This window comes from Eubalaena glacialis, chromosome 15 (assembly GCF_028564815.1).
Source record: "Eubalaena glacialis isolate mEubGla1 chromosome 15, mEubGla1.1.hap2.+ XY, whole genome shotgun sequence".
Taxonomy (NCBI): Eukaryota; Metazoa; Chordata; class Mammalia; order Artiodactyla; family Balaenidae; genus Eubalaena; species Eubalaena glacialis.
The window spans coordinates 63,395,991-63,419,316 of record NC_083730.1 but is presented as its reverse complement, the minus strand read 5'-3'; the positions used below and the strand labels follow the sequence as shown (position 1 = coordinate 63,419,316).

Sequence of the window (23,326 nt, the reverse complement as noted above, 5' to 3'; positions counted from 1 at the left end):
TCGGAATTAAGACTGATGAAACACTCTCATGAAAGATTCTTCTAGAAACAAAGTTCTCAATCACAGGAGGTTGATAAAACTTTTTAAAAACTCTCACCTTGAAAGGTTATTTGAAAATCAGCACAATAAATGCCATTTCAAAATCCCTTCTTCCTTAACTATCCAACAAAATATCCAGAATGCCAAATTAAAGTGTTCAGATAATTCTCAGGTGACATTTGTTTAGAAGAAGCACAGGCATTGTGAACAATCTGTCCCTCAAAAGAAGAGGCTGTTTATGCCCGTGTGTGTGACTGTTTGTGCTGTAACTGCTGGATGTGTACAGAGTGAGGGCAAGGGAATGGCCTTCTCTGAGCTTCTAAGACCCTCAGCTTTCACAGGTGCAAAAGTGCTGCTCCCACTTCCAGCAACGGGCAGAATGATAAGTGGGCATGACCCTTCTGGAAAGCATCTGGACAATGTATTTAGAAAGTCTTACCTAAATGTCCATCGACAGAGGAGTGGATAAAGAAGATGTGGTACATATATACAATGGAATATTACTCAGCCATAAAGAAGAATAAAATAATGCCATTTGTAGCAACATGGATGGACCTAGAGATCATCATACTAAGTGAAGAAAGTCAGACAAAGACAAATATCATATAATATCACTCATATGTGGAATCTAATTTTAAAAAATGATACAAATGAACTTATTTACAAAACAGAAACAGACGTACAGACAGAGAAAACAAATTTATGGTTACCAAAGGGGAAATGTCGGGGGGGAGGAAGGATAAATCAGGAGCTTGGGATGAACACATGCACACTGCCATGTATAAGATAGATAACCAACAAGGACCTACTGTATAGCACAGGCAACTCTACCCAATATTCTGTGATAACCTATATGAGAAAAGAATCTACAAAAGAATGAATATATGTATATTACAGCTGAATCACTTTGTTGTACACCTGAAACTAACACAACATTGTAAATCAACTATACTCCAATAAAATTAAAATTTTTTAAAAAGTCTTGAAACATTCCTATGCTTTGACTCAACAATTCCACTTCTGAAGGGGATGATCAGAGGTGGCCTCAAAGAAACCAGAATTCATTCTAGAATCATCAGTAATGCTGAAAAATTGTAATCAACCTCAATGTCTAACCATCGGGGACTGGAAACGTAACTTTGGCTTATCCGTATGATGGAATACCGGGCAGCAATTAAACTCAAGTTTCTGAAAAATATGAAATGGCACGTGAGGCAAGATGGCTTAGTATTTCCCAAAGAAGGGTTTTCTGCAGAACCCTGTGCCCTTGAAGTACTTTTTGGAAAAAAGTTTCTTGGTCATGTAAGTTTGAGAAACTCTACATATTACAATGTTCCCCTGGAGGTTTACGGAGTTTTATTAGTACATGAAAGGCTCTGAAAATTTCTGTAGTAAAGGAACCTATTTATTTTCCTTTTAACTCAGAATTTTTAATTTACTTTTTACCATTTTTCAAGTAATATTTATTAACATCTAGGGACCTAGTGAGTGTCCTGAGAACCCACCTTAGGGGCACAGGATGAAGACCCAAGACAGGGTGTTGACCCGCGTCTGGCTCTGTACCGGTTTGGGGGTGGCGGTGGTGGAGCTCAGGTTTTCCCAGCTCTGTGAGGACACTCACGGTTCAAGGTGAGACAGGCTCTGCATGGAACCTCCTTCCCCTGCCCTGCTCTTGCCTTACCTGCAAAACAAAGCTCCCTTCTTCCCATCCCACAGCATCCTTTGTGTGCCTACACACAAACACACACACACACACACACACACACACACTCAGTACACAGGCAGAAAGTGTAATTCCAGGAAACCTAATCCTTTAGACCACCCAGTCTGCTTCAGGCAAAATCCCTTACACGCAGGTTGGTGGTGTCATAAATTCCATAGCAGCAAAATTCTGCACATCAAGGGTGAGCAGTGGTGGAAAATACATGAAATTTCCAAACAAGGACAGGCCCCAGCTGGGCTCTCTCTCCCCAGATGAGTCACCCAAGCCAGGGGGCTCTGGCATCGGGTCCTGGAACTTCAGGGATTGGTTGTTTCAGGATTTTCAGAGAACGCTCTGTCCCTGGTGAGATGCTTCCACGCAGCCTGGGAGCCGGTGCTGGTCTGTCTCGGGGGCCAGCGCTCGAGCAGAAATTCTCACCCTCCCCCAGAACACCAGGGCCGTGCACACTCAAGGGCAGAAGCCAAAACACATCCCGAGGTCCCTCAGGATTCAAACAAAGAGGGAAGTGGTAGAGGAAAATTCCTGACATTCCGACATTCTCAGCTGGCAAAAGTTGAATGGAAAAATCACTACTGAATGTACTTTCTGTGTCATTCAGAAGAGCGTTTCTAAGTTTTACACAGACCCTCTCTCTCCACAGAAAAGCAGAGGCCTATTTAATATGCCTACTCAGATGTCCTAAAATCCAATAATACGTAGTTTAATAGAAAAGCCTATTAAAATGGTTATTTCTGAATAATGCCATTATAGGCAAACCATCACTTGTTTTCATATTTCCTAATTATTTTTAAAAATTTTTTAACAGGATACACTACTTTTGCAATGAGAGGGGATTTTTTTCCCCCTCTGCTTTCTTTTTTCTTTTAATGCGCCAGTTAATGTCAAAGGGCTTCCTCTGCATTCGGAGATCAAAGGGTTAAAGCAAAAGTCCCAGGAGGAAGCTGGGGTTTAGGGTCACCTGACAAGGTGCGTGCAAACCTTCTGTAGCAGAAAATGATATGACCAAATCCAAATGTCTTTCCACAAAAACGGTGTCGGCGTGGGAGTAAGGGGAAGAGGATCAGTGTGTTTTGAAAGACAAGGTCACGAGCTGGCCTATTCTGATCCCTAGAATAATGTGTAAGACAGAAGTCAAGGTTTCGAAGTGCTGTAGCAATTCACGTTTCTCCCACCCATGAAAAACCCAACCACGGGGACCCTCAGCTCTCAGTCCAGTCGGCTGGCGCGGGGTGGGGTGGGGGAGGGGCCCTATAAGTGCAGAACCACGTGTGCCCCACTTGCCCCTAAATCATCGGAGGAAAAGCGGTGATGGGGTCACGTCTCCCTCTCTCTCCTCCAGGCTCTGCGTCCTCAGCCCTCTGAGCGTCAATGTCCCATCGTGGAGGCGAGTCCCCCGCAGAGTGGGACCACAGAGCATCACCCGGGATGGTACCCGAGCTGGCGACCCCGCACTCCTAGGCGCCAGCCACCCCGGTGCCAGCAAAGCTGGCCCTCGATGCAGCCACGAGGAAACCTCCCCCCCGCCCCGTGCATCGCCTTCCTGAGCCCAAGTCATCCTCCCGTGACCCACTGTCCCAAAGCTTCCATCAGTGCATTTAGATGTTGCCGTGGCCTCCACGCAGGCTGCACAGCGGGGGCTGGGGGATGCTGTCTTTTACTGCTGGGTTGTGATATTTGTTTACACACACTGTCGAATCTATTTTTAACTTTTTATTGTGGAAATTTTCAAACACACACACAAGAAGAGAGCAGAGTATAACGCACGTCGGTGCTCTTATCCCCCAGACTCAGCACCCCTGACCCGCGGCCCCTAATATCCGCTCCCCCTCACTGCTCAGCCCATCCCCACCACTGGAGTCCAATGCAGCAAACACTTGACATCATATCTTGTTAACTGTAAAGCAGAAGGATTTTTCTTCAAATATAAGTCAAATTGTGTCACCTTCCTGTTTAACATCCGTCTAACTTAGCATAAAATCCACCCCCTGGACTGTGGTGTCTAAGGCCCTCATTGCTGGGGCACCAGGCCTGAACCTGCAGCCACAAGGAGTCCCAGGTTTTTCCCCCAGCTGGGACCCTCCTCCACCCACACCCACATGGCTCGCCCCCTCCTTCATTCACACATTTCTCAGCTGCCACCTCCTCCTCCGAGAACCTTCAGTGACCCCCTATCTGGGCAGCAGCAGGAACTCAACAAACATTCAGAGACTGAACCCACAGGATGAGCCAATAACCCTGTGCAGGCAGGCTAGACAGGGGGATGGGGTGGGGGGGGGGGGTGGGGTGTTCCCATTTTACAGATGAGAAAACTGAGGCTCCGGATGATTATGTAAATTGCCCACAGACACATAGCTCTTAAAAGACCTTGAACACAGGTCTTCTGACCCCAAATTCCATGCTTTTTCCACTAGTCAGCTGATTCTCTGAAATGAAGCATTGCTTACACAGATGAAGATACGGGCTGGCACTAACTTTACTCATTCATTCATCAGCTATCACCTGGACACCTGACACGTGACAGGGACCATTCTAAGCCATGGAGACTCAGGGTTGGTAGGTAGGATAACAGCCCCCAAAGGTTTCCACCTAATCCCTGGACCTATGGTGATGTTACAGTGCACAGCGACGGGCATTGGGTTCCTGGCCAGCTGATCCTGGGATGGACAATTACCCTGGGTTACCAGGTGGGCCCAGTGTCATCACAAGGGTCCTCTCACATGGAAGAGGGAGGCAGGAGAGTCAGAGAAACTTGAAGATGCTCTGCTGCTGGCTTTGAAGGTGGACGAAGAAGCCACAAACCAAAGACTGTGGGCGGACTCTGTAAAAGGCCAGGAAACGGATTCTTCCCAGAGTCTCTGCGAAGGAACCTGCCCAGACCCGTGAGAGCGTGAGCCCGTGTTGTTTTGAAGCCACAGGAAACAGAGAAGGTGAAGAAGACAGACAAATCCCTGTCCTTCAAAGCGCACATTTTCCTTGGAGTGGAGGGTGGAGGCGCCGCCTTCAGAGGGGCTGCTCTGGAAATAAAGGCACACATGGTGAGGTCCCTCTCAGAGGACACTCCTCTGTCCCCGTGTAGACACGACCTGCTCTCTGCCCCAGGTTGCTTGAGAGTCACAGAGGGAAAATGGCCTCAACCCAAGCGGCACAGACCATGCCTCACAATTAGAAGCCACTTAGGGTGTCACGTCCCAGACTAGATACACACGGTAAAAGCCCAACTATCGAAGCATCTTCATCTAGAGGAGCCACGTCCCTCCACAGGACGGGGAGATGCCCTCTGGGGAACAAAGGAAGATAGTGGGGTCTGTCGTGATGGGGAGGATGCAGAGGGCAAGGGGCTGGGTCCCTTTCAGACCAGCTCAGGGCTGAGATTCCCGCCCCCCCAGCTCCTGGATCCCCACTCCCCATCCCCTCCCCCACTTCCAGTGTCCCATCCCACTGGCCGAGGGCAGAGACGTTTACAGTGTTTCCCGAAGGATTTATTATTTTAGTACATGGACGTGTCCTTCCTCTTGCTCTCCTGTCAGCAGCATCTCTGACACACAGGAGGGCAATTCTGCACCTAAAGTCCTATTTTCCTAAATGACACCAACATCCACACACTGAACAACCCTGGGGACCAGGTCTATGAGCAACTAGCTCTGTCCCTTCTCGCACACCACTGTCACGCTTTTTTCCTGTAGTTTCTGCCGCCAGATAACTGCCCCTCTTGGGCTGTACCACTTATAACTGAAGGAGACTCCTGGGGCTTCTTCTAAGAGGAGCCGCTAAAAAAGAACGAAATAATGTCATGTGCAGCAATGTGGATGGACCTAGAGACTGTCATACAGAGTGAAGTAAGTCAGACAAAGACAGGTATCACATGATAGTCCTTGTATGTGGACACTAAAAAAAATGGTACAAACGATCTTATTTACAAAACATAAATAGAGTCACAGATGTAGAAAACAAACTTATGGTTACCTGGGAGGGAAAGGGGAGGGGAGGGACAAATTGGAAGATTGGGATTGACATATAAACACTACCATATATACAATAGATAACTAATGAGAACCTACTGTATAGCACAGGGAACTCTACTCAATGCTTTGTAATGGCCTATATGGGAAAAGAATCTAAAAAGAGTGGATATACGTATATGTATAACTCATTCACTTTGCTGTACAATAGAAACTAACACAACATTTTAAATCAACTCTACTCCAATAAAAGTTTTAAAAAATAAAAATAAAAATAAATAAGGGGAGCCGCTGTGACCCGGCCCCATCGACAGCTGTTGATCTCATTTTAATAGCACACAGCATATCTGCAGGTTTCTAAGCTGTCTTCTTCCCATAAAACCTTCATCCAGTGTTCCTTTCTGGGAGCGCTCTTGGTGGGCGATGGAGCGAGGGGGTAGTTCCCTTATTTGGACCTCGATTCACACTGTGACAGCATTGTTCTCTGGGGGAGGGGGGTGCATGTACTCTACCTCCTCCCATCGAAGGGAGACCCCCATGGAAGTTTGTGAGGAGGCGCCCCAGGGTGGAGCCCCCCCCAAGCAGTGCTCCAAGTGTGTGCTCCGCGCTGGGAGCCGGGCCTCTCTTTCCAGGGGCTGCAACGCGAGCGGGGGAGGAAAAAAGAGCAGCTCATTTGGAGCCTGTAAGAGGCCTCTTTCTTCAAGGATTCCTGAAGGTCAAAATTTCCTCTGACTTTAGCTGCAGCCTATGAATAGGGAACCACTTTCCTGACCATGGACTCCAGGGCCCTGAGAAAGAAGGAAAGAGAGCAGACAAGTTTCTTTTGATGTTTGTAAAAGAGCCTGAACTTGACCTCAGATACTTGCTGTCTTCAGTTCTCTTTTCCTTCTCAAGGACCCATTCAGACCTAGCAGTGAGGCCACGGCATTCTCAGCTGCATCCCAGCACCCGATCTCCAATCACCTAAGTTTCCAAATGATGGGAGACGACTGGTAGGTGCTGGCAGAATTCAGCCAAAGTAGGGGAACACGCAGTACCGCTAACCAGCCCGGGCACCCAAGTTTTCACAACTGCATCCATGAAGCCGTCAGCTCCTGGGGCCTCAGTGACTTTTCCTTCTTCAGGCACCCGGGGCTCAAGGAAAACTCCCGACAGAAGGAATAAGTAAAGATTAAACAAACCCGGGCGGTGCCAATATAGCTCTTTAGTATATATTTTCTGGAATCTTTTAAATCTCTCACAACTGGGGGAAAAAAAAAGTCTGTGTACTCACTAGGAAAGTGACCATAAGCCTTTTGAATCAATGGGTTTCAGAATATTATCACTTTATCATTAGCAGTATGTATTAAGTCATAAAGTCTGGTCTTGGGTTAGATAATATTGCTGAAATAAAACTAAATCAGCTGGAAATAATGCGACTTTGACAAATGATTCCTTCTTTTAAAAAATATATTTAGTCAAATACCATAAATTTCAAGTCTAATAATGGTTTGGTACATTGTAAGTGATAACTTCACAAATATAACCTTGTTTATGGTACTATATGAATTTACTACAGGGACCACATTTAAACATTTAAAAGATTTAATACTTTATTCAACTTTTTTTCTTTAGGTACTACTCTGAAGTCAAGACTGCACTTCCAAATCACGAGTAATCTCCAAAAAGATGAAAGACAGTGTGAAACTCACTTATCACTTATAATTTAAAGGTTTAAGGAGTAGGTAACCTCAAACTCACCATGGATTCAATACAATCCCTATCAAATTCCTAACTGGAGTTTTTTTGATAAACATTTACAAGCTGATCCTAAAATTCATGTGGAAATGCAAGGGACCCAGAAGAGCCAAAAGAACCTTGAAAAAGAAAAACAAAGTTGGAGGACTCATACTTCCCAATTTCAAAGCTTACTACAAACCTACAGGAAAATTTTAGATCAAAGGAATAGGACCGAGAGTCAGGAATTAAACCCTCACACGTGTGGCCAATTGATCTTCAACAAAGGTGCCAAGACAACTAATTGGGCAAAGAATAGTCTTTTCAATTGTGCGTATGATACTGACATACAAAGAATGAAGCTGAATTCCTTTCTTACCGAGATACACAAAAAGTAACAACAAATGATCAGAGAGCTAAATGTAAGAACTAAAACTATAAAACTCTCAGACGAACGTACAGGAGTAAATCCAGTGACCCTGAGTTAGGCAAAGACAAGTGTTAGCGAAAATGTGGAGAAATTGGAACCTCATGCATTGCTGGTAGGAATATAAAATGGTGCAACCACTTTGGAAAACAGCTTGGCAGGTCCTCAAAATGCTAAACTTAGAGTCACCAGCGTGCTGCAACCACTTTGGAAAGCAGCTTGGCAGGTCCTCCGAATGTTAAACTTAAGAGCCACGACCGGGGCTTCCCTGGTGGTGCAGTGGTTGAGAATCTGCCTGCCAATGCAGGGGACACGGGTTCGAGCCCTGGTCTGGGAGGATCCCACATGCCGCGGAGCAACTGGGCCCGTGAGCCACAACTACTCAGCCTGCGCGTCTGGAGCCTGTGCTCCGCAACAAGAGAGGCCGCGATAGTGAGAGACCCGCGCACCGCGATGAAGAGTGGCCCCCGCTCGCCGCAACTAGAGAAAGCCCTCGCACAGAAACGAAGACCCAACACAGCCAAAAAAAAAAAAAAAAAAAAGAGTCACAACCAATTTCACCCCTACATATATACCCAAGAGATTTTTTTAAATGCATCTGCACAAAAACTTGTACAAGAATGTTCACAGCATCATTACTCATAAAAGCCAAAAAGTGTAAACAACCCAAACGTCCATCGACGGATGGATGGATAAACAAAATGTAGTAATCCATACGATGGAACATAAATCAGCCGTAAGGAGGAAGTACTGACCCAGCTACAACACAGATGAACCTTGATGACATTATGCTCAGTGAAAGAAGACAGTCAGAAAACCCACAGACTGCATGAGTCCATTTATATGAAATGTCCAGATTAGGAAAATCTAGAGACTGAAATTAGCCGAGGGCTGGGGGATTTGAGGGGAGGCTATTTTTTAGTCTGTATGTGTGTTCTTCAGTTTCATCCTTAAAAAGCATAAAACAATGAGCTTGATTTCAGAAGCCAATCTATCCAACTTCAGATGTTTGCAGAGGACTGGAGAGTTTTTATGCTAATAACAGAACCATCAACTCGCCTTTGTGGAGTTTGTGACTGTGGTTCATTTGAAACCAAAATTACACAAATGCAACCGTTACGACTTAGGCAGTCCACTAGGAAAGACAGACAGCTATAACACTGACTCTAACCAAATGAAACAAAAGAATAAGATGAGGGCTTCCCTGGTGGCGCAGTGGTTAAGAATCCGCCTGCCAATGCAGGGGACACGGGTTCGAGCCCTGGTCTGGGAAGATCCCACATGCCGCGTTGGGACTAAGCCTGTGCGCCACAACTACTGAGCCTGCGCTCTAGAGCCCGCGAGCCACGACTACTGAAGCCCGCGTGCCACAACTACTGAAGGCTGCGCGCCCTAGAGCCCATGCTCCGCAACAGGAGAAGCCACTGCAATGAGAAGCCCGTGCACCGCAAAGAAGAGCAGACCCTGCTCGCCGCAACTAGAGAAAGCCCGCGCGCAGCAACAAAGACCCAACGCAGCCAAAAATAAATTTAATTAATTAATTTTAAAAAAAAAGAATAAGATGATGCTAATATTTTTCCAGGTTAGATTCTTAAAATAATGCTGCTCTGATGGATCAGGCCAAAAGAAGGAAGCCTGACATTTTTCCAAGATACTGACATTTTCAATGGCGTTATTCTATAGATTGTGATTGTGTTTTAAAGCAGGCACAGAAGGATCTGGAAGCACACATCTAGAAAGTGAAGGTTGCATCTCACATTGTGATATTTAATAGCAATGAGGATATGCTGGTCCCCAGTTTAAGTGAAAAAACAAAGGAGGAAATCAAAGGAAACTCAGAGGGAAGGAATGACGTGTTGATACCGTGGGACAGAAGTCTCATCTCCCCTCACAAATTCTGACGATGGGAGGACAGACCTGGGCAGATAAATTCCTTTCTCTTCCCGGGGTTCTCTCTGAGCTGCAGTTCCTGAGTGCATCCTTCTAGGGGCTTTGCTCACCTACCACTGCTCCTCCTCACAGATCAGCATGAAGCAGAAACCAGCACCCATGCGAACAGGGCAGGATGGAAACCCCAAAAGCCCCAACCGAGCTCCAACACGGGCACTCTTCCCTCGCAACACCCCTCTGGGGAGCAGCAAAGTACATGCACAAGTCTCAAAAATGGTAAGCTTTTAACAAATTGGATTCAACAATCAATTGGAAATGGTTACATTTTTTTTAAACCATTTTTCTTACAGAGGCACTCGGTGGATTACCATTTGCCGTTGAAAGAACTGGAGGATGCCCATCATATATGGCTGAACTAAAAGCAAAATTAAGACAACATATCAAGAAAGAATGCACTCTTACACTCAGACAAAACTCTAGTTTGAAAAGATACATGCACCCCTATGTTCATAGCAGCACTATTCCCAATAGCCAAGACATGGAAACAACCTAAATGTCCATCAACAGAGGAATGGATAAAGAAGATGTGGTACACATACACAATGGAATACTACTCAGCCACAAAAAGAATGAAATAATGCCATTTGCAGCAACATGGATGGACCTAGAGATTATCATACTAAATGAAGTCAGAAAGAGAAAGACAAATACCATATGATATCACTTATATGTGAAATCTAAAGTACGACACAAATGAACATATCTATGAAACAGAAACACACAGACAGAGAAAACAGACTTGTGGTTGCCAATGGGGGGTGGGCAGGGAAGGACTGGGAGTTTGGGATTAGCAGAGGCAAACTATTATATACAGGATGGATAAACAACAAGGTCCTACTGTACAGCACAGGGAACTATATTCAATATCCTGTGATAAACCGTAATGGAAAAGAATATATATATGTATAAGTGAGTCACTTTGCTATACAGCAGAAATCAACACAACACTGTAAATCAACTATACTTCAATAAAATTTAAAACAAAAAAAGAATGAATGCACGCTTATACAAGGACAGGAGAACCAGGACCCTTTTACATCTTCAGTGCCCAGAGGGAAAAATAAACTTTCAAGAGTACAAATCTGTGCCACACGTATAATGCAGGATTAGTACCGGCAGTAAGTAGCGCATCGACGGAAGTGCCGTGTGTGCCAGGCAGACACAGACTTGGTCTAATTTTGAGGAATTAACATATGCAAAGCACTGCACTCAGCAGTCTCCTTCCTCGAGGACACAGAAATCTGTCTTGATATTGTCAGCTCATAAACCCAAAGAGATTGGCTTTGTTTAGCATTGTGAAAACTAAGGAGAACAGCAGCAGATTTCTACGAAGATAAGGAGGGAAAATAAAACGCACTGGACTCCAACAATTAATGAGAGAACCAACAGCACTCCGCACCAGCAACAGCAGGGAATTTATTTTTAGCTCAAACATGAGGCCACGTCATTACGAGCACGATTAAGTCCCGCAACGAGCTGCCAAAACGGCTGAAAGACTGCCATCCTGGAGAGACGGGGGACCGCACAGGGGGACCACAGACAAGGTCAGCCGGGAGTCACACACCAGCCCTTCGAGGGTCAGAGGGATCGGACAACCACGAGGCTGGGTGGATACGGCTCACTTGCTCTCCACAAACTGGATTCACCTGAAGTTACCACCCAAACCCCATCCCTCTTCCCTGAAGTATAAAGAGAATCACTAGTACGGAGTTGTGCCTTGCACTTACAAGGCTAACACTTTTAAAATTATAGGCACAGTAATATAGTCACAGGTGTCTATAACTTCTAAGAGTCAAATTTTAGAAAAGCAATTAGAAGAATTAAAAATAGTCATATGAAAAAAATGTTATTGCTATGTTGCTTTGAGATGCTAAGTGGGCCAGACTCCAAACTAAAATAGTCACTTTAGAGCCAAATTTCATCAAAAGCAATCGACCCCTTGAATATTTTATTGGAATAAGTAAGTAAATGTCAAATGTCCTGTTTAGATTATACAGAAATCTCCCTTTAAGGACACTATTATCAAGTGAAAACGGCAGATTATAAAGACTCATGATCCCATTGATATGAAATTATCAGCACACACAGTGAGCTATCTGAAGGATGGTCACCTAATGTCAACAGTGGAAATATCTGGGGGTTGGGATTTTGGATAATTTTACTTTCAACTGTATGGTTTTGTGTGATTTTTCTATCATAACAGAACTATAAAGCACAGGACCCAGACGGCTGGATTCAAATTTCAGCTTTATACCTTATTAGCTGTGTGATCTTGAGCAAGTTACTTAACCTCTCTGTGCCTGGGTGACCTCCCCTGTAAATGGAGATAAAGACAGTCCCCAGCTCAGAGTGCTGTGAGCAGGCTAAATGCATTGGTGCACAGAAGGCACTCAGCACAGGGCTGGAGCACAGCAAGCCTTCAGGACACGGCAGCCGGCGGTAGAAGCCACAGTGCTATGTAAAATTGACTTATTACACTCATTAAAAGCAGCTGCAAAAGCAACTATTTCATGGGCAAAAGTAAAAAGGAGAGCAAGAAAATCTCACTGCTTAAGTTTAAATAACAACCCCTCAAACTCCCAAAACAAAAAACTAGCAGATCCACTACAGAGAACACACAAGTACATGCAGAAGAGGTCCCTAAGAAGACATTTCCCCTGGAATCCATCCCCCTCACTTCAGGACACAGAGAGAACGAGGGGCCCCAGGCAGCGGCTTCATATGTGCAAATCTGCACTCTCAATTCCGCAGAGAAACAGAAGACATTCTAATGAGGTTAGCATTTGTAGGACAGAAGATTCGTCCCAATTAAAGAAAAGGAAATCTCTGAAACGCCTTAATCTACAAACGCTGGAATGTTCATTTTAAGAGTGGATTTATAGAAAATGAGAATTATATAAACACACACTTGATCTGTTAGGAGCTGATGATGAAAAATGATGGATTATCCTGAACCCTGGATTCTCTTTCTTTGAGAGGGAGACGGTCCACAGAATCGATAAGTGAATTCAGTGGTGTATTAGAGGCTGGTAAGGGCTATGGAGAAAAATGGGGTGGGGAGGGCGGGGAGGAAGTGCTGACATTCTAGGCGGGGTGGGCAGAGAAGGTGACACGTCTGAGCTGGAACCAGATCAGAGGAAGTTCAACCTGTCACTCCACGATTACAAGCTCTGGTGAAAGTTTTGATCAGGCTGAAAGCTCTCGTTGAAGACAAAGTATTGGTTACAGCTGTGTTCACTTCTCCTGGCCACCCCTCTCAACTTTGATAACATACACTCTACTTACTACACACATTTTCTGTTCTAGACAGTCTGCTGGTGTTTGTTATCTCACTGTTTAAAATCTAAAGATGTGAGGTTCTTGAGTAATCTTCTCCATAAATATCTTCAGCAAAGAAGAAGAATCAGGAATAAGAAAGCAGTCATCTGCTGTTTCTGGTAACCCAATGTCCATTGCCCTGCTTCCGAGCAAGAGAACCCAGACTTTCCTCAGGGAACAAAGCCCATCCGGCTCCCAGCCAGCAGGGTTCAGGCGCAGCTGAGCGTAGCCCTCACCTCCAGGGGTAAGTGTACTGACTGGCCCTACCAGCAGCGGCGCCACAGCCCCCGAGCACATGACTCAGACCAGGTGGAGGAGGACCCCAGGGGCAGGTCTGGGAAGAGGTGCCTGCTTCCTGGGGCTGCTGATGAGGCCTCCTTGCCACCCTCGTGGAAGGGAAGCTGGTGGGTCAGCCTAAAAATGAAGTCAATTTAAAGGTAAGCAAGCCAAGGACTTCCCTGGTGGCACAGTGGTTAAGAATCCGCCTGCCAATGCAGGGGACACGGGTTCGAGCCCTGGTCCGGGGAGATCCCATATGACGCGGAGCAACTAAGTCCGTGCACCACAACTACTGAGCCTGCGCTCTAGAGCCCGTGAGCCACAACTACTGAGCCCACGTGCCACAACTATTGAAGCCCGCGCACCTAGAGCCCATGCTCTGCAGCAAGAGAAGCCGCTGCAACGAGAAGCTCTCGCACCACAATGAAGAGTAGACCCTGCTCGCCACTAGAGAAAGCCCGCACGCAGCAATGAAGACCCAATGCAGCCAAAAATAAAAAATTTTTAATTAAAAAATAAAATAAATAAAAAATAAAAACAAATAAATAAAATAAAGGTAAGCAAGCCAAGAAAACTGAATAGAGACGGATGCCCTGGACAGCACGTTGGCAGGAATGGAACTCAGCCCCACCCTAAGCTGATTTTGCCCCCTTCTTTTTCTCATAGCTGAAGAGTACATTTCCTTTTTTGCTTAAATTATTTCAAGCTGGGTTTCTATCACTAGCAACCAATAGTCTTACCAAAAAAAAGAAAGCGTTGGTCGTTGGCATTTTTCCCCCCCAGGATTTTCCCTAGAAAGCCAGCAGCAGCACGTTCTTACCCGTTCCTGACCAGCAGTGTCCCAGATGAGGAACTTATGAAGTTCATTTCCACAAGGCACTGTTTTGGTCATAAAAGATGCCCTGAAAAAGAAAACCGACATCTCCACGTTACCGATCACCCCTACAACCTTCACGAAGACTCCTGTTTCCAACAAGTGAAGGCGGAGCCTCTGCTGGACTCCAGAAGCTCTCCTCTCAGGGGTCACGGAGAGGAAAGAAGGGCTGTGGGGTCCTGTCACCAAAAAAAATATTCTGCATTTTCTGTTAGTCCAACGGGGGGCTTTAGCGGGGGAGAAGGCAAAGAATGCATTCAAAACACTGTTTCCAAAACATTTATCTTCAATTGTTCTAAGATATTATGCCTGAAATCAGGAAAGAAAATAAAACCTTAGATTTTAAAAACATATTATCACCACAATGAAGAGTGAAAGAGCAGCTGGTATTCGGGCATTTGACAGTGTCGGCCCTGCAGAGGTGCAAACAGTGGCGCATACTCCCTGCTCTATGAATCCAGCACTGGTAGCAACGATTAGAATACTGTATCTCATTCCCAGCCTGCTTGCCTAAGTGCAGGAATAAAGATGGGTAGCTTAACAAACATTTGTTTTCTCCAAGAAAAAGGAAGGATTTGAAATTCTCAGTAGATAATGAAACACTTGCTGTTTTCTTTTTTGTATAGTTCCTCTTAAAGCTTTTTCTTTGTGCTCATGAAAGATGTAAAAATCCTTGTACCGGATAAAGCTTCCCATTCATTAAAAACTAGCAAGCCTCTCCAATCCTGTGACAGCCAGACATGAGGAGCCTCCTGATGTGATGGGATTAGTACACGCATCACCTGTGCAGCATTCCGGGCATAAATGTTTAATCTGAATTTAATCATGAGGAAGCAATCGGGCAAATCTGGAATGGGGAAGATTCTACCAGACAACAGCCTGAATGCTCGGAATAAGTCAGTGTCATGAAAAGCAAACAAAACAAAAGGCAGGGGAATTGTTCTAGATTAAGAGAAAGAGACAAAACAAACAAATGCACTGTATGGGCCTTGATTGGACCCTGGAGACCCTGGATTAGGAGGAAAAGCGCTTCGAAAGACATTTGGAGGACAATTGGAGAAATTTAAATTTAGACTATATGTCAGATAGTATCATTGAATGGAACTAACTTTCTAGGTACAATAATGGTGTCCTCCTCATGTTCTCCTTAGGAGATGCACACCGGAGTCTGCAGGGGAAACGTGTCAGGACGTCTCTCACTTTCATAGACCCCGCAGGCCCTCCTGGTCCAGTGCAGAGTCCAGCCCTGCAACCAACCACTCAGCACTCATCCCGGTAATATTTCCTCAATTTCTACTCCTTTTCCCCAAGACTAAGAGGCAAACTACAGAAGTCCCAGGGAGAAAGGTATTCGGCCCTGCAATTCCCATACTGTTCTCACAACAGACACACACACCAAGGTTAATATTTCTAATTATCAACATACAATTGCACTAAATGGAAATTCTAAGTATTTTTCTAAGTGATATGACCTAATATGATCAATATCGCATCTGCCCCATGACATTTCATTTCTTTAAGAGTTCTTAAACTATACATCCCAGGTTACCGGTCAGAGCAAATATATTCCAAAAATAAAAATATCTTTATTACTTTTCTCATTATAAAAGCAATATAAGTATTTCAAAAAAAAGAAATTCAAAAAATGAAAATAAGGCAGGAAAGTAAAATCAACTGTAATTTCACTACCTAGCCACAATCACTGCAAATAAGTTAGTATATGTCCTTCCAAATGATCTTTACACAACTTTTACCCCCAAATTGATGATACATAAATTTTGTTTTTCCTCCACTTTATATATTGTGGACATCTTTCTATTTCTATGAATATAGATCAACATCATTATCTAAAGGGACTGCATATTACACACCATGTTATGGATGTAAGTTCATCTTCATCACCTATTTTTCACTATTATGACAATAGTTACATGAATATCGTTGTACCTAAATCTTCATGTCCTTGTACAACTATTCTTTGGACTTAATTCTTAGAAGCATATATTCTCCACGTTGCTATGTTCACCAAACGGTGGGTGGTACCAACCTATATGCCCACCGCAGCGTATGAGATGACCTTTTTCCCAACCAAGAATCTTTCAAATCTTTCAGGATGACACACAGAAAATGGTATCTCATTCCTGTTTTTGTTATGGTTATCATAAGTCTGGACATCATTTTTGTGTTTACTGTTCACTTGTTTTGCTTTTGTGAATCTTTAGTTCATGACCTTTGCCCACTTTTCAGTTGGGATGTTCATCCCTTTCTTATGTACTTTTTGAGTATTTTACACCAACTTTTTGTAACAGTATATTTTAAAAAATATTTTTCCAGTTAAATCTTTGCCCTTTAACTTGGTTTATGGATTTTTTTCCAAAAACGCTTTTTTAAATTTTATGTGGACAGCTATATCAATATTTTGTCTCGGTACTTATTTTTGTTTTCATTTCTACTTTGATGTAAGCAGATTTTCATGCATTTTTCAATATATTCTAGGCAATGGGATGAATAATACAGCAACTCTGCCCTTAAAAAGTTCTCAGGCTTAGAAAACTAAGTTTGTGCCTTTAAAATCTTAGACTTTACTAACTGGGAAAAAAAAAAAATCCAGGCCAACCCCTTCACTTTACAGATAAAAGGGGGGTAAATCTGAGACCAGAGAGACGGCCTTGACCCTGGTCAAAGAAGAATCTGATGACACAGTCAGGAGAGAATGCAGAGGCCCCGCCGCCAGCCTGTGGAATGGGGGTCACAAAGTCCCTCAGTTTGCTCACCTGTGAAACAGGTCCCAAATCTATTCTGCATGATCTACGGGCTGTTGTAGGGTCAAATGAGGAAATGATAGCTGTGAAATCCCCCCTTGGTACACAGTAAGCCCGTGAGGAACAGCTCTAGTCACAGCAGTAATGAGTGTCATATATATATGTACGTATAAACCTATATGTGCAGACGCACTACACACACACGCGCGCGCGTGCATGCACACGTGCACACACCCCTCTCTGTTCCTGATTTCCTGCCACTAGGAGAAAGACTATCACTATTTGAAATGAAGACTGACAACCATTGCTCTTTTGGTTGTTTGGGGTTTTTTTTCAGCCTCCTTGCTAGCTTACGACTTCAGACTCTCAGGCATCTTCTCTTCCCTCTAGTTGCCTTCTCGAGCGATGGGGGTGAGCAATGCTGAACTGACTTCGTTCCCTGAGGGAAGCAAAATCTAGCAGAGAAGTTAACACAGTTTCCTTGTAAAGGTCGAAATAGAAAGGGAGGTGCACACACATGTCTGTTCAGGATGCCGACAATCTGCCTGAACAGCAGCCAGGGTTTCTTATGAGTCACAGGACGATAAGGATGAACTTTCGCTGCTGAAACGCTGCCCTTTCACAGCCTTTGGTCTTTCCCCAGCAGCAGTGATCACAGTGGGAGGGAGCTGGACTCCCAGAGGACTCACTTGCTGTGAGTCAGAAGTTTGCTGTGTGCCCCGCCATAAATTTTCTCCACTTACGGCTGATGGAGACCATCGCCCTGTCCTCATCAATCCTACCCAGTTCCCAAAATTTATACACACATTGTTTCTCTGCTGAGGAAGACCAAACCTTGCTCTCTGCAGAGAGCATGCTGTCTTCAGGGAGAAAAATAAGCCAGGCCAAGTTCTAAGACAGTGAAATATCAGGCACCTGCAAAACAGCACAGCAAAAGCGCATCTGGCAAAGGCATCCGTAGGAAAGGGGAAAATGGAACAGGAAAATGCTCCTACGTTCCAAGGTTGGGGTCTGGGGTGAGCAATCCTCCCCTCCCCTCCCAAGCATTAGAAAGGAGATGCTGACATTGGATTAAGCCAGGAGAGGAAAATCAATCTGCCCACAGGCTGCGCAGACAGCTCTGCTGTGAGTGGATGCGTTCCCGGTTTCCGGTTTCCCCTGCATGGGAGTCAAAGCAGAACCCTCAGGGATTTGCCCCAAGTCTCGACTTCCATCTGGAAATAAAGCCAGCATGATTTGCAGAATGACGCTCTTGGAGATCAAGGAAATGGCCTTAGGCTGCAGTGTGAAGAGGCTGGTTGGGGGGATGGAGGGGATTGACAGGGGCAGTAAGAGCGGACACACTGCCTAGAAGTCCCTGAGTTTCTGTCCAGGTCTTTACAGTTGGGATTGGTTCTCACTGGCTGGGAGAAAACCACGTGAAGGCTCAGACACAGAACGACCTCTCTGAGTGCTCAGAAAGGAGGAAAGGTGAATTAGAAGAAAAGACGAGAACTCACCCAATGGTCGGGCTGATGTTGTGGTCAAAGTGATCCTGGACAAAGCGACACACGATGCTCGATTTCCCGACACCGGTGTCCTGGAAGAGGAAGAGAACACAGCCGTGAAGATCAAGGCTGCCGATTCTGACCGAGTCTAAACAGAACCCAGGACACGGGAGCTTACTTCCAGTTGGTGGGAAGGGGGATATTTTCCTCTATTTCATACCAGCATTTTCAACAATGAAATCGTATTGCTTTCATAAAATGAAAAGAAGTATGGTAAAAATAAGTTTAAGAAACATGTCCCATCTATATACAATAACTAACCTAGAACTGGCATGTTCACAGTACATTTATTTCCAGAAATTTGGAAATTTTTGGAGGGGTCTAAGACATATGGCAATGCATCACATTGTTTTGCTAGAAATAGAATTGATTTCGTTCAAAACTTTAGCACTCTAAAAAGATGTAATCTATTTTTCTAGGTATCGCCCTGTAAAAATGAATTCTAATTATTGCATTTCTAACATTTTCTCTCTAGAATCTGATGGCTGCATAAGAACCTCCAGTTTTGCTCAATTATATGAAGGTCGCATCTCAGCTCTTTCTCTGTTAAATAATTCTTTAAAGCTGATTAGGATAGGGGTCCAGTTACACACTGGAACTAGGACACATGCGTTTTTCTGCGGTCCCTTCCAAAACCCTTGGTCAAATGGTTCAAGGAATACAAAACACAAAATCACAAGGTCAAAGAGATGGGAGAAGAGACAACCATCAGACCAGTGATGACAGCGAGAAGCAGTGTTGGGGGAGGGGGTGTCACTGGAGCCAAAGGGCCTGCAGGGAGGAGAGCAAGTCAGTCCACACCCACATTCCCTGAAGGCATCAAGAGCTGGAGGGCAACGCTGGAACCAGAATCAGGTGAAAAGCTGCACAAAATCACACCCTGGGCCCCCCAGGCACGTAACCAGAGGAGGAACATTCCATAAGGACCCAGGAGGCTGACTCTTCAGGAACTGTGTATCAGCCACCGGCTGGCTCGGGACTCCACACGCAGCTCAGGGGGCCCCGGGGCTACTGCCCTGGCCTGTGGGACCCCAGATGGAAGAGGCAAGGGTGCCCCTCTGGGGAAGAGGAAAACCCTGCAGACCCTGATATGTGGCGTCCCCCAACTACAGGCCACGTGTGCACCCGCCCACAAGCCCCCCAGTGCAAACAGAGCTTTGGGGATGCATTTTAATCTTTTAAGAAGACAGGCTCAGCTAAGAAATACCAGACATTTATACCCACAAAAAAAGAGCAGGATGCAATTTTAGAAGATCATTCAGAAAGTTAAGAGGGACCCCTCAGAAATTAAAAATACGATGGTAGAAGTGGAAATTTCAAAGGAAGAGTTACAAGGTGAAGTCAAGAGACTGCCCAGAAAGCAGGGGAAGGAGAACAAAGCAACTGCCCCAGCTGCCAGCAGCTGTGCTTTGAGAGCAGCCGCAGGGCGCGCGGAAAAGTCCTGTCGCCCTGCTCTGAGGGCATCATGGAGACTTGAGATGCATAGTGAAAGGGAAACGAGACACATTTAGCCCAAGAAGGAAAAAAAAATACTGATACACTTCTCTTAAAAGTATAACGTTAAAAGCCTACAGATCAAGGAGAAAACGCTGAAACTCAGAAAAAGGTGCTTTTCTCTAGACACTGAAATATGAAATGAGATTTGAAACACCACTGCCCATCTGAATTACGGGCACGCCCTCTCGTTCCTACATTCAGGGGACCATTCCAGCAAACCTGGGGCAAGAGGGCTGTGGGCTCAGGATCCTCATCAGAAAATCAGTGTCCAGAAGGTGTCACCTCCCGGTGCACGCGGCCTGCGCTGGTCCTGAGCCCCAGGGAAACCGCACCAAGCACTGTCTCTCTGCAGTGTGGGGATCGATGTGCGGAGTTCAGAGAGGTGAGGACAGAATGGAAACACCAGCTCCTCAGACTCCAAATCAACGCCGCTGCTATTTCTGAGCTGCACCTTCGGGAGGGATTACAACTAACATTCCTCACTCCCCCCAAACCACAAGGCCCTCCTTCCCATCTCAGCTGCTCTTAAAGCCCCTGTGGATGAGCAGACCCTTGCCATCCTGCAGTCCTCGCAGCCCCGGAGACACTGCACACGGAAGAACTGGGCTGCCACGCAGGCCGCCCTCCTTCCCAGCTGGGACGACGACGGTCCCTTGACAGCTTCCCCCCCAGCAGCAGGGCGCTCGCCCTCTAAGGGAGGGGCTGGCTCCAGGGCTCCAGGGCTCCAGCCCCGATGTGCATCCTTGGGGTCAGGATTCTGCTCCGGGGGCATGTTTTGGAGTCCATCCATTTGCTCTACCCAAGGGCTCAGCTCAAAACTGGCTCCAAATCCTCCAAACAGCCCAAGGGTCCTGCAAGGCCAACCCTTAAAATCCCCTTAGAGATGAAATATTCCAAAGCCAAAATTCCAAATTATTCATCTCTATTCATCATCTTCTCTGGGTAACTCAAGCTAAAATACCCCTGGTCCTGCATAGTTAAAGTAGCCAGCCTGCTCAAATTTAGATTGAAGTTCATTCTTCCACCAAATACACTCAGTGTTCCTTTTCTTTTTACAATTTTAACTCCCAACATCTCTCTCTTATACAATTGACCGGAAGGAAATAACAGGACAAAAGGATAGGCAAAGTTGTAGTTTCTCTCCGAAAGGAAAATATTCTTACAAAGCACGGCCTAAATCATCTTGCGGGGCCAATGGCTTTGTGATGACCTGGGGACCTCGCCCTCCCGTGCCTGCCGTTCCCCCGCCAGCCACGAGGGGAAGGCCCGGCTTCAGGATGGCAGGGGAGCCAGCCAGGATGCCGGCGCTTCTCATGAATCACTCAGCTTGGTGACTTCCTTTTCCTGCAGGACCTCCTTCAGACCGTGACACACACACACAGGAGGAAAACGCCCTGAGTCATGACCATCCCACAGGAAATGGCAAAGGTCTGAAGCAGGAAATCCTGGGTGGATAAGGAGGCAGAGGAGAAAGAGAAGGGCCGAGGCCCGGGCTGCTCATCGCTCTGCATGGCCCCGTTACGTCCGGTGGACTTGACACCGATGGAAGGAAGCTCGTTCGCTTCCTGAGATGAGACTGTCACAGCCCTGTGCAGCCTCTAGTTCCGCACAAGAGGAAGCTGAGGCCACACAGCAGGCCTCAGAGTCAGAACCTAATTTTCTGAGTCCCGGTGAAATCCTTAAAGGCTCTCATCAGGTTAAATCAACTGCCCTGCCAAATGTAAAGTTCCTTAAAAAAAAGTCCATTTCTAGAACCCACAAGGAGTGCTTTTACTATTGGTTTCCAGAGTTACCTTCCATAGTAGAGTCACATGTCCTAAAGATACGTCTGCTGGGTTTTGCCTTAATGAAAGGGGGACATATTGCCAACTACCGGGGAGGCATTAGAATAAAACCAATTTTTTTTTAAACTGAAGTATAGTTGATTTATAACGGCATGTTAGTTTCAGGTGTACAGCACAGTGATTCAGTTAGACATACACACACATCTATATCTGTATATTCTTGTTCAAATTCTTTTCCCTTATAGTTTCTTACAAAATATTGAGTACAGTTCCCTGTGCTGTACAGTAGGTCTTTGTTGTTTATCTATTTTATATACAGCAGTGTGTATATGTTAATTCCAAACTCCTAATTTATCCCTCCCCACCTTTCCCTTTTGGTAACCATAAGTTTGTTCTCTATGTCTGTGGCTCTATTTCTGTTTTATAAATAGGCTCATTTGTATCTTTTTTTTTTTTTTAGATTCCACATATAAGCGACATCATGTATTTGTCTTTCTCTGACTGGTTTACTTCACTTAGTATGATAATCTCTAGGTCCATCCATGTTGCTGCAAACGGCATTATTTCATTCTTCTTATGGCTGAGTAATATTCCATAGTAGATATATACCACATCTTCTTTATCCATTCATCTGTCGATGGACATTTAGGTCACTTCCACGAGAATAAAACCAATTCTGACTGCACAAAGCAGGAATAAAATTTAGTACAATCCTCCCTGGGGGATAATCAGGATTTCTTTGTATTCTAACTTGTACGGTTGATACCAGAGCCGTTTTGAGGCCAAGCTATCGGTTCCTGCTACTTCCTGGGAAATGGATCCCTCTTCTGATATTCCTCCCATAGACGTTATTGCTATTATTTGGGGCTAATAATACAATTCTCTGCGAACAATCACATACTCTGCCATGACACTCTCTGCTGTTTGAACGGTCCCAATTATTAATCACGTGTAAATCTGGAATTATGGAATCACGAACCACAAACTTTCAGCTGCTGCCACATAAATCTCTAGGTGTCACTTAATTCATTCCTGGACTAGGGCAACAGGCTGCAGGTAGGGTTCCCACCTCTCAGAATAGAGAACGGGAAATCCTAGGCAGCTGTATCACCACTACGTGATCCTGCTCTAATGGAAGACATCACAGATCAACTCAGGACACATTATTTCAGGAACCTTTTCAACCCAGCTCTGCAGAGAATCACTACGGCCCGATCAAGGTGGGTTCCCAGGACAGACAGCTGCCCTCTCCCGACCCTCCACCCACTCCTCCCGGCCCCTCCACTCCAAACTCACGAAGCACTGCTCTATAGACGCTCTAGACATCTTTACAGGCGGTAAGGTTGAGAAACTAATAAGGAATGTATACTGTTGATAACATTATAAATCCACATGCCTCTTATGGAAAGGAAACTGCAAACGATAACAAGACCTACAGACTCAGGAATTCC

General features: G+C 45.2%; 1 protein-coding gene across 2 annotated transcripts in view; it reads right to left on the bottom strand.

Moving 5' to 3' along the window:
- The window catches only part of RAB31 (RAB31, member RAS oncogene family), a 109,596-nt gene that overhangs the window by 51,243 nt on the left and 35,027 nt on the right, over positions 1-23,326 (bottom strand). The window contains exons 2-4 of one of the 2 annotated variants that reach the window (XM_061169800.1): positions 18,547-18,626; positions 14,232-14,313; positions 3,549-4,776 (exon numbers count right to left, since the gene is read on the bottom strand). In XM_061169800.1, the coding sequence (XP_061025783.1) occupies positions 4,462-4,776; positions 14,232-14,313; positions 18,547-18,626 (477 nt within the window). In that variant the 3' untranslated portion in view covers positions 3,549-4,461. Of the gene's footprint in view, positions 1-3,548; positions 4,777-14,231; positions 14,314-18,546; positions 18,627-23,326 lie in introns of those variants that run through there. The other variant, XM_061169798.1, reaches the window with a different exon arrangement.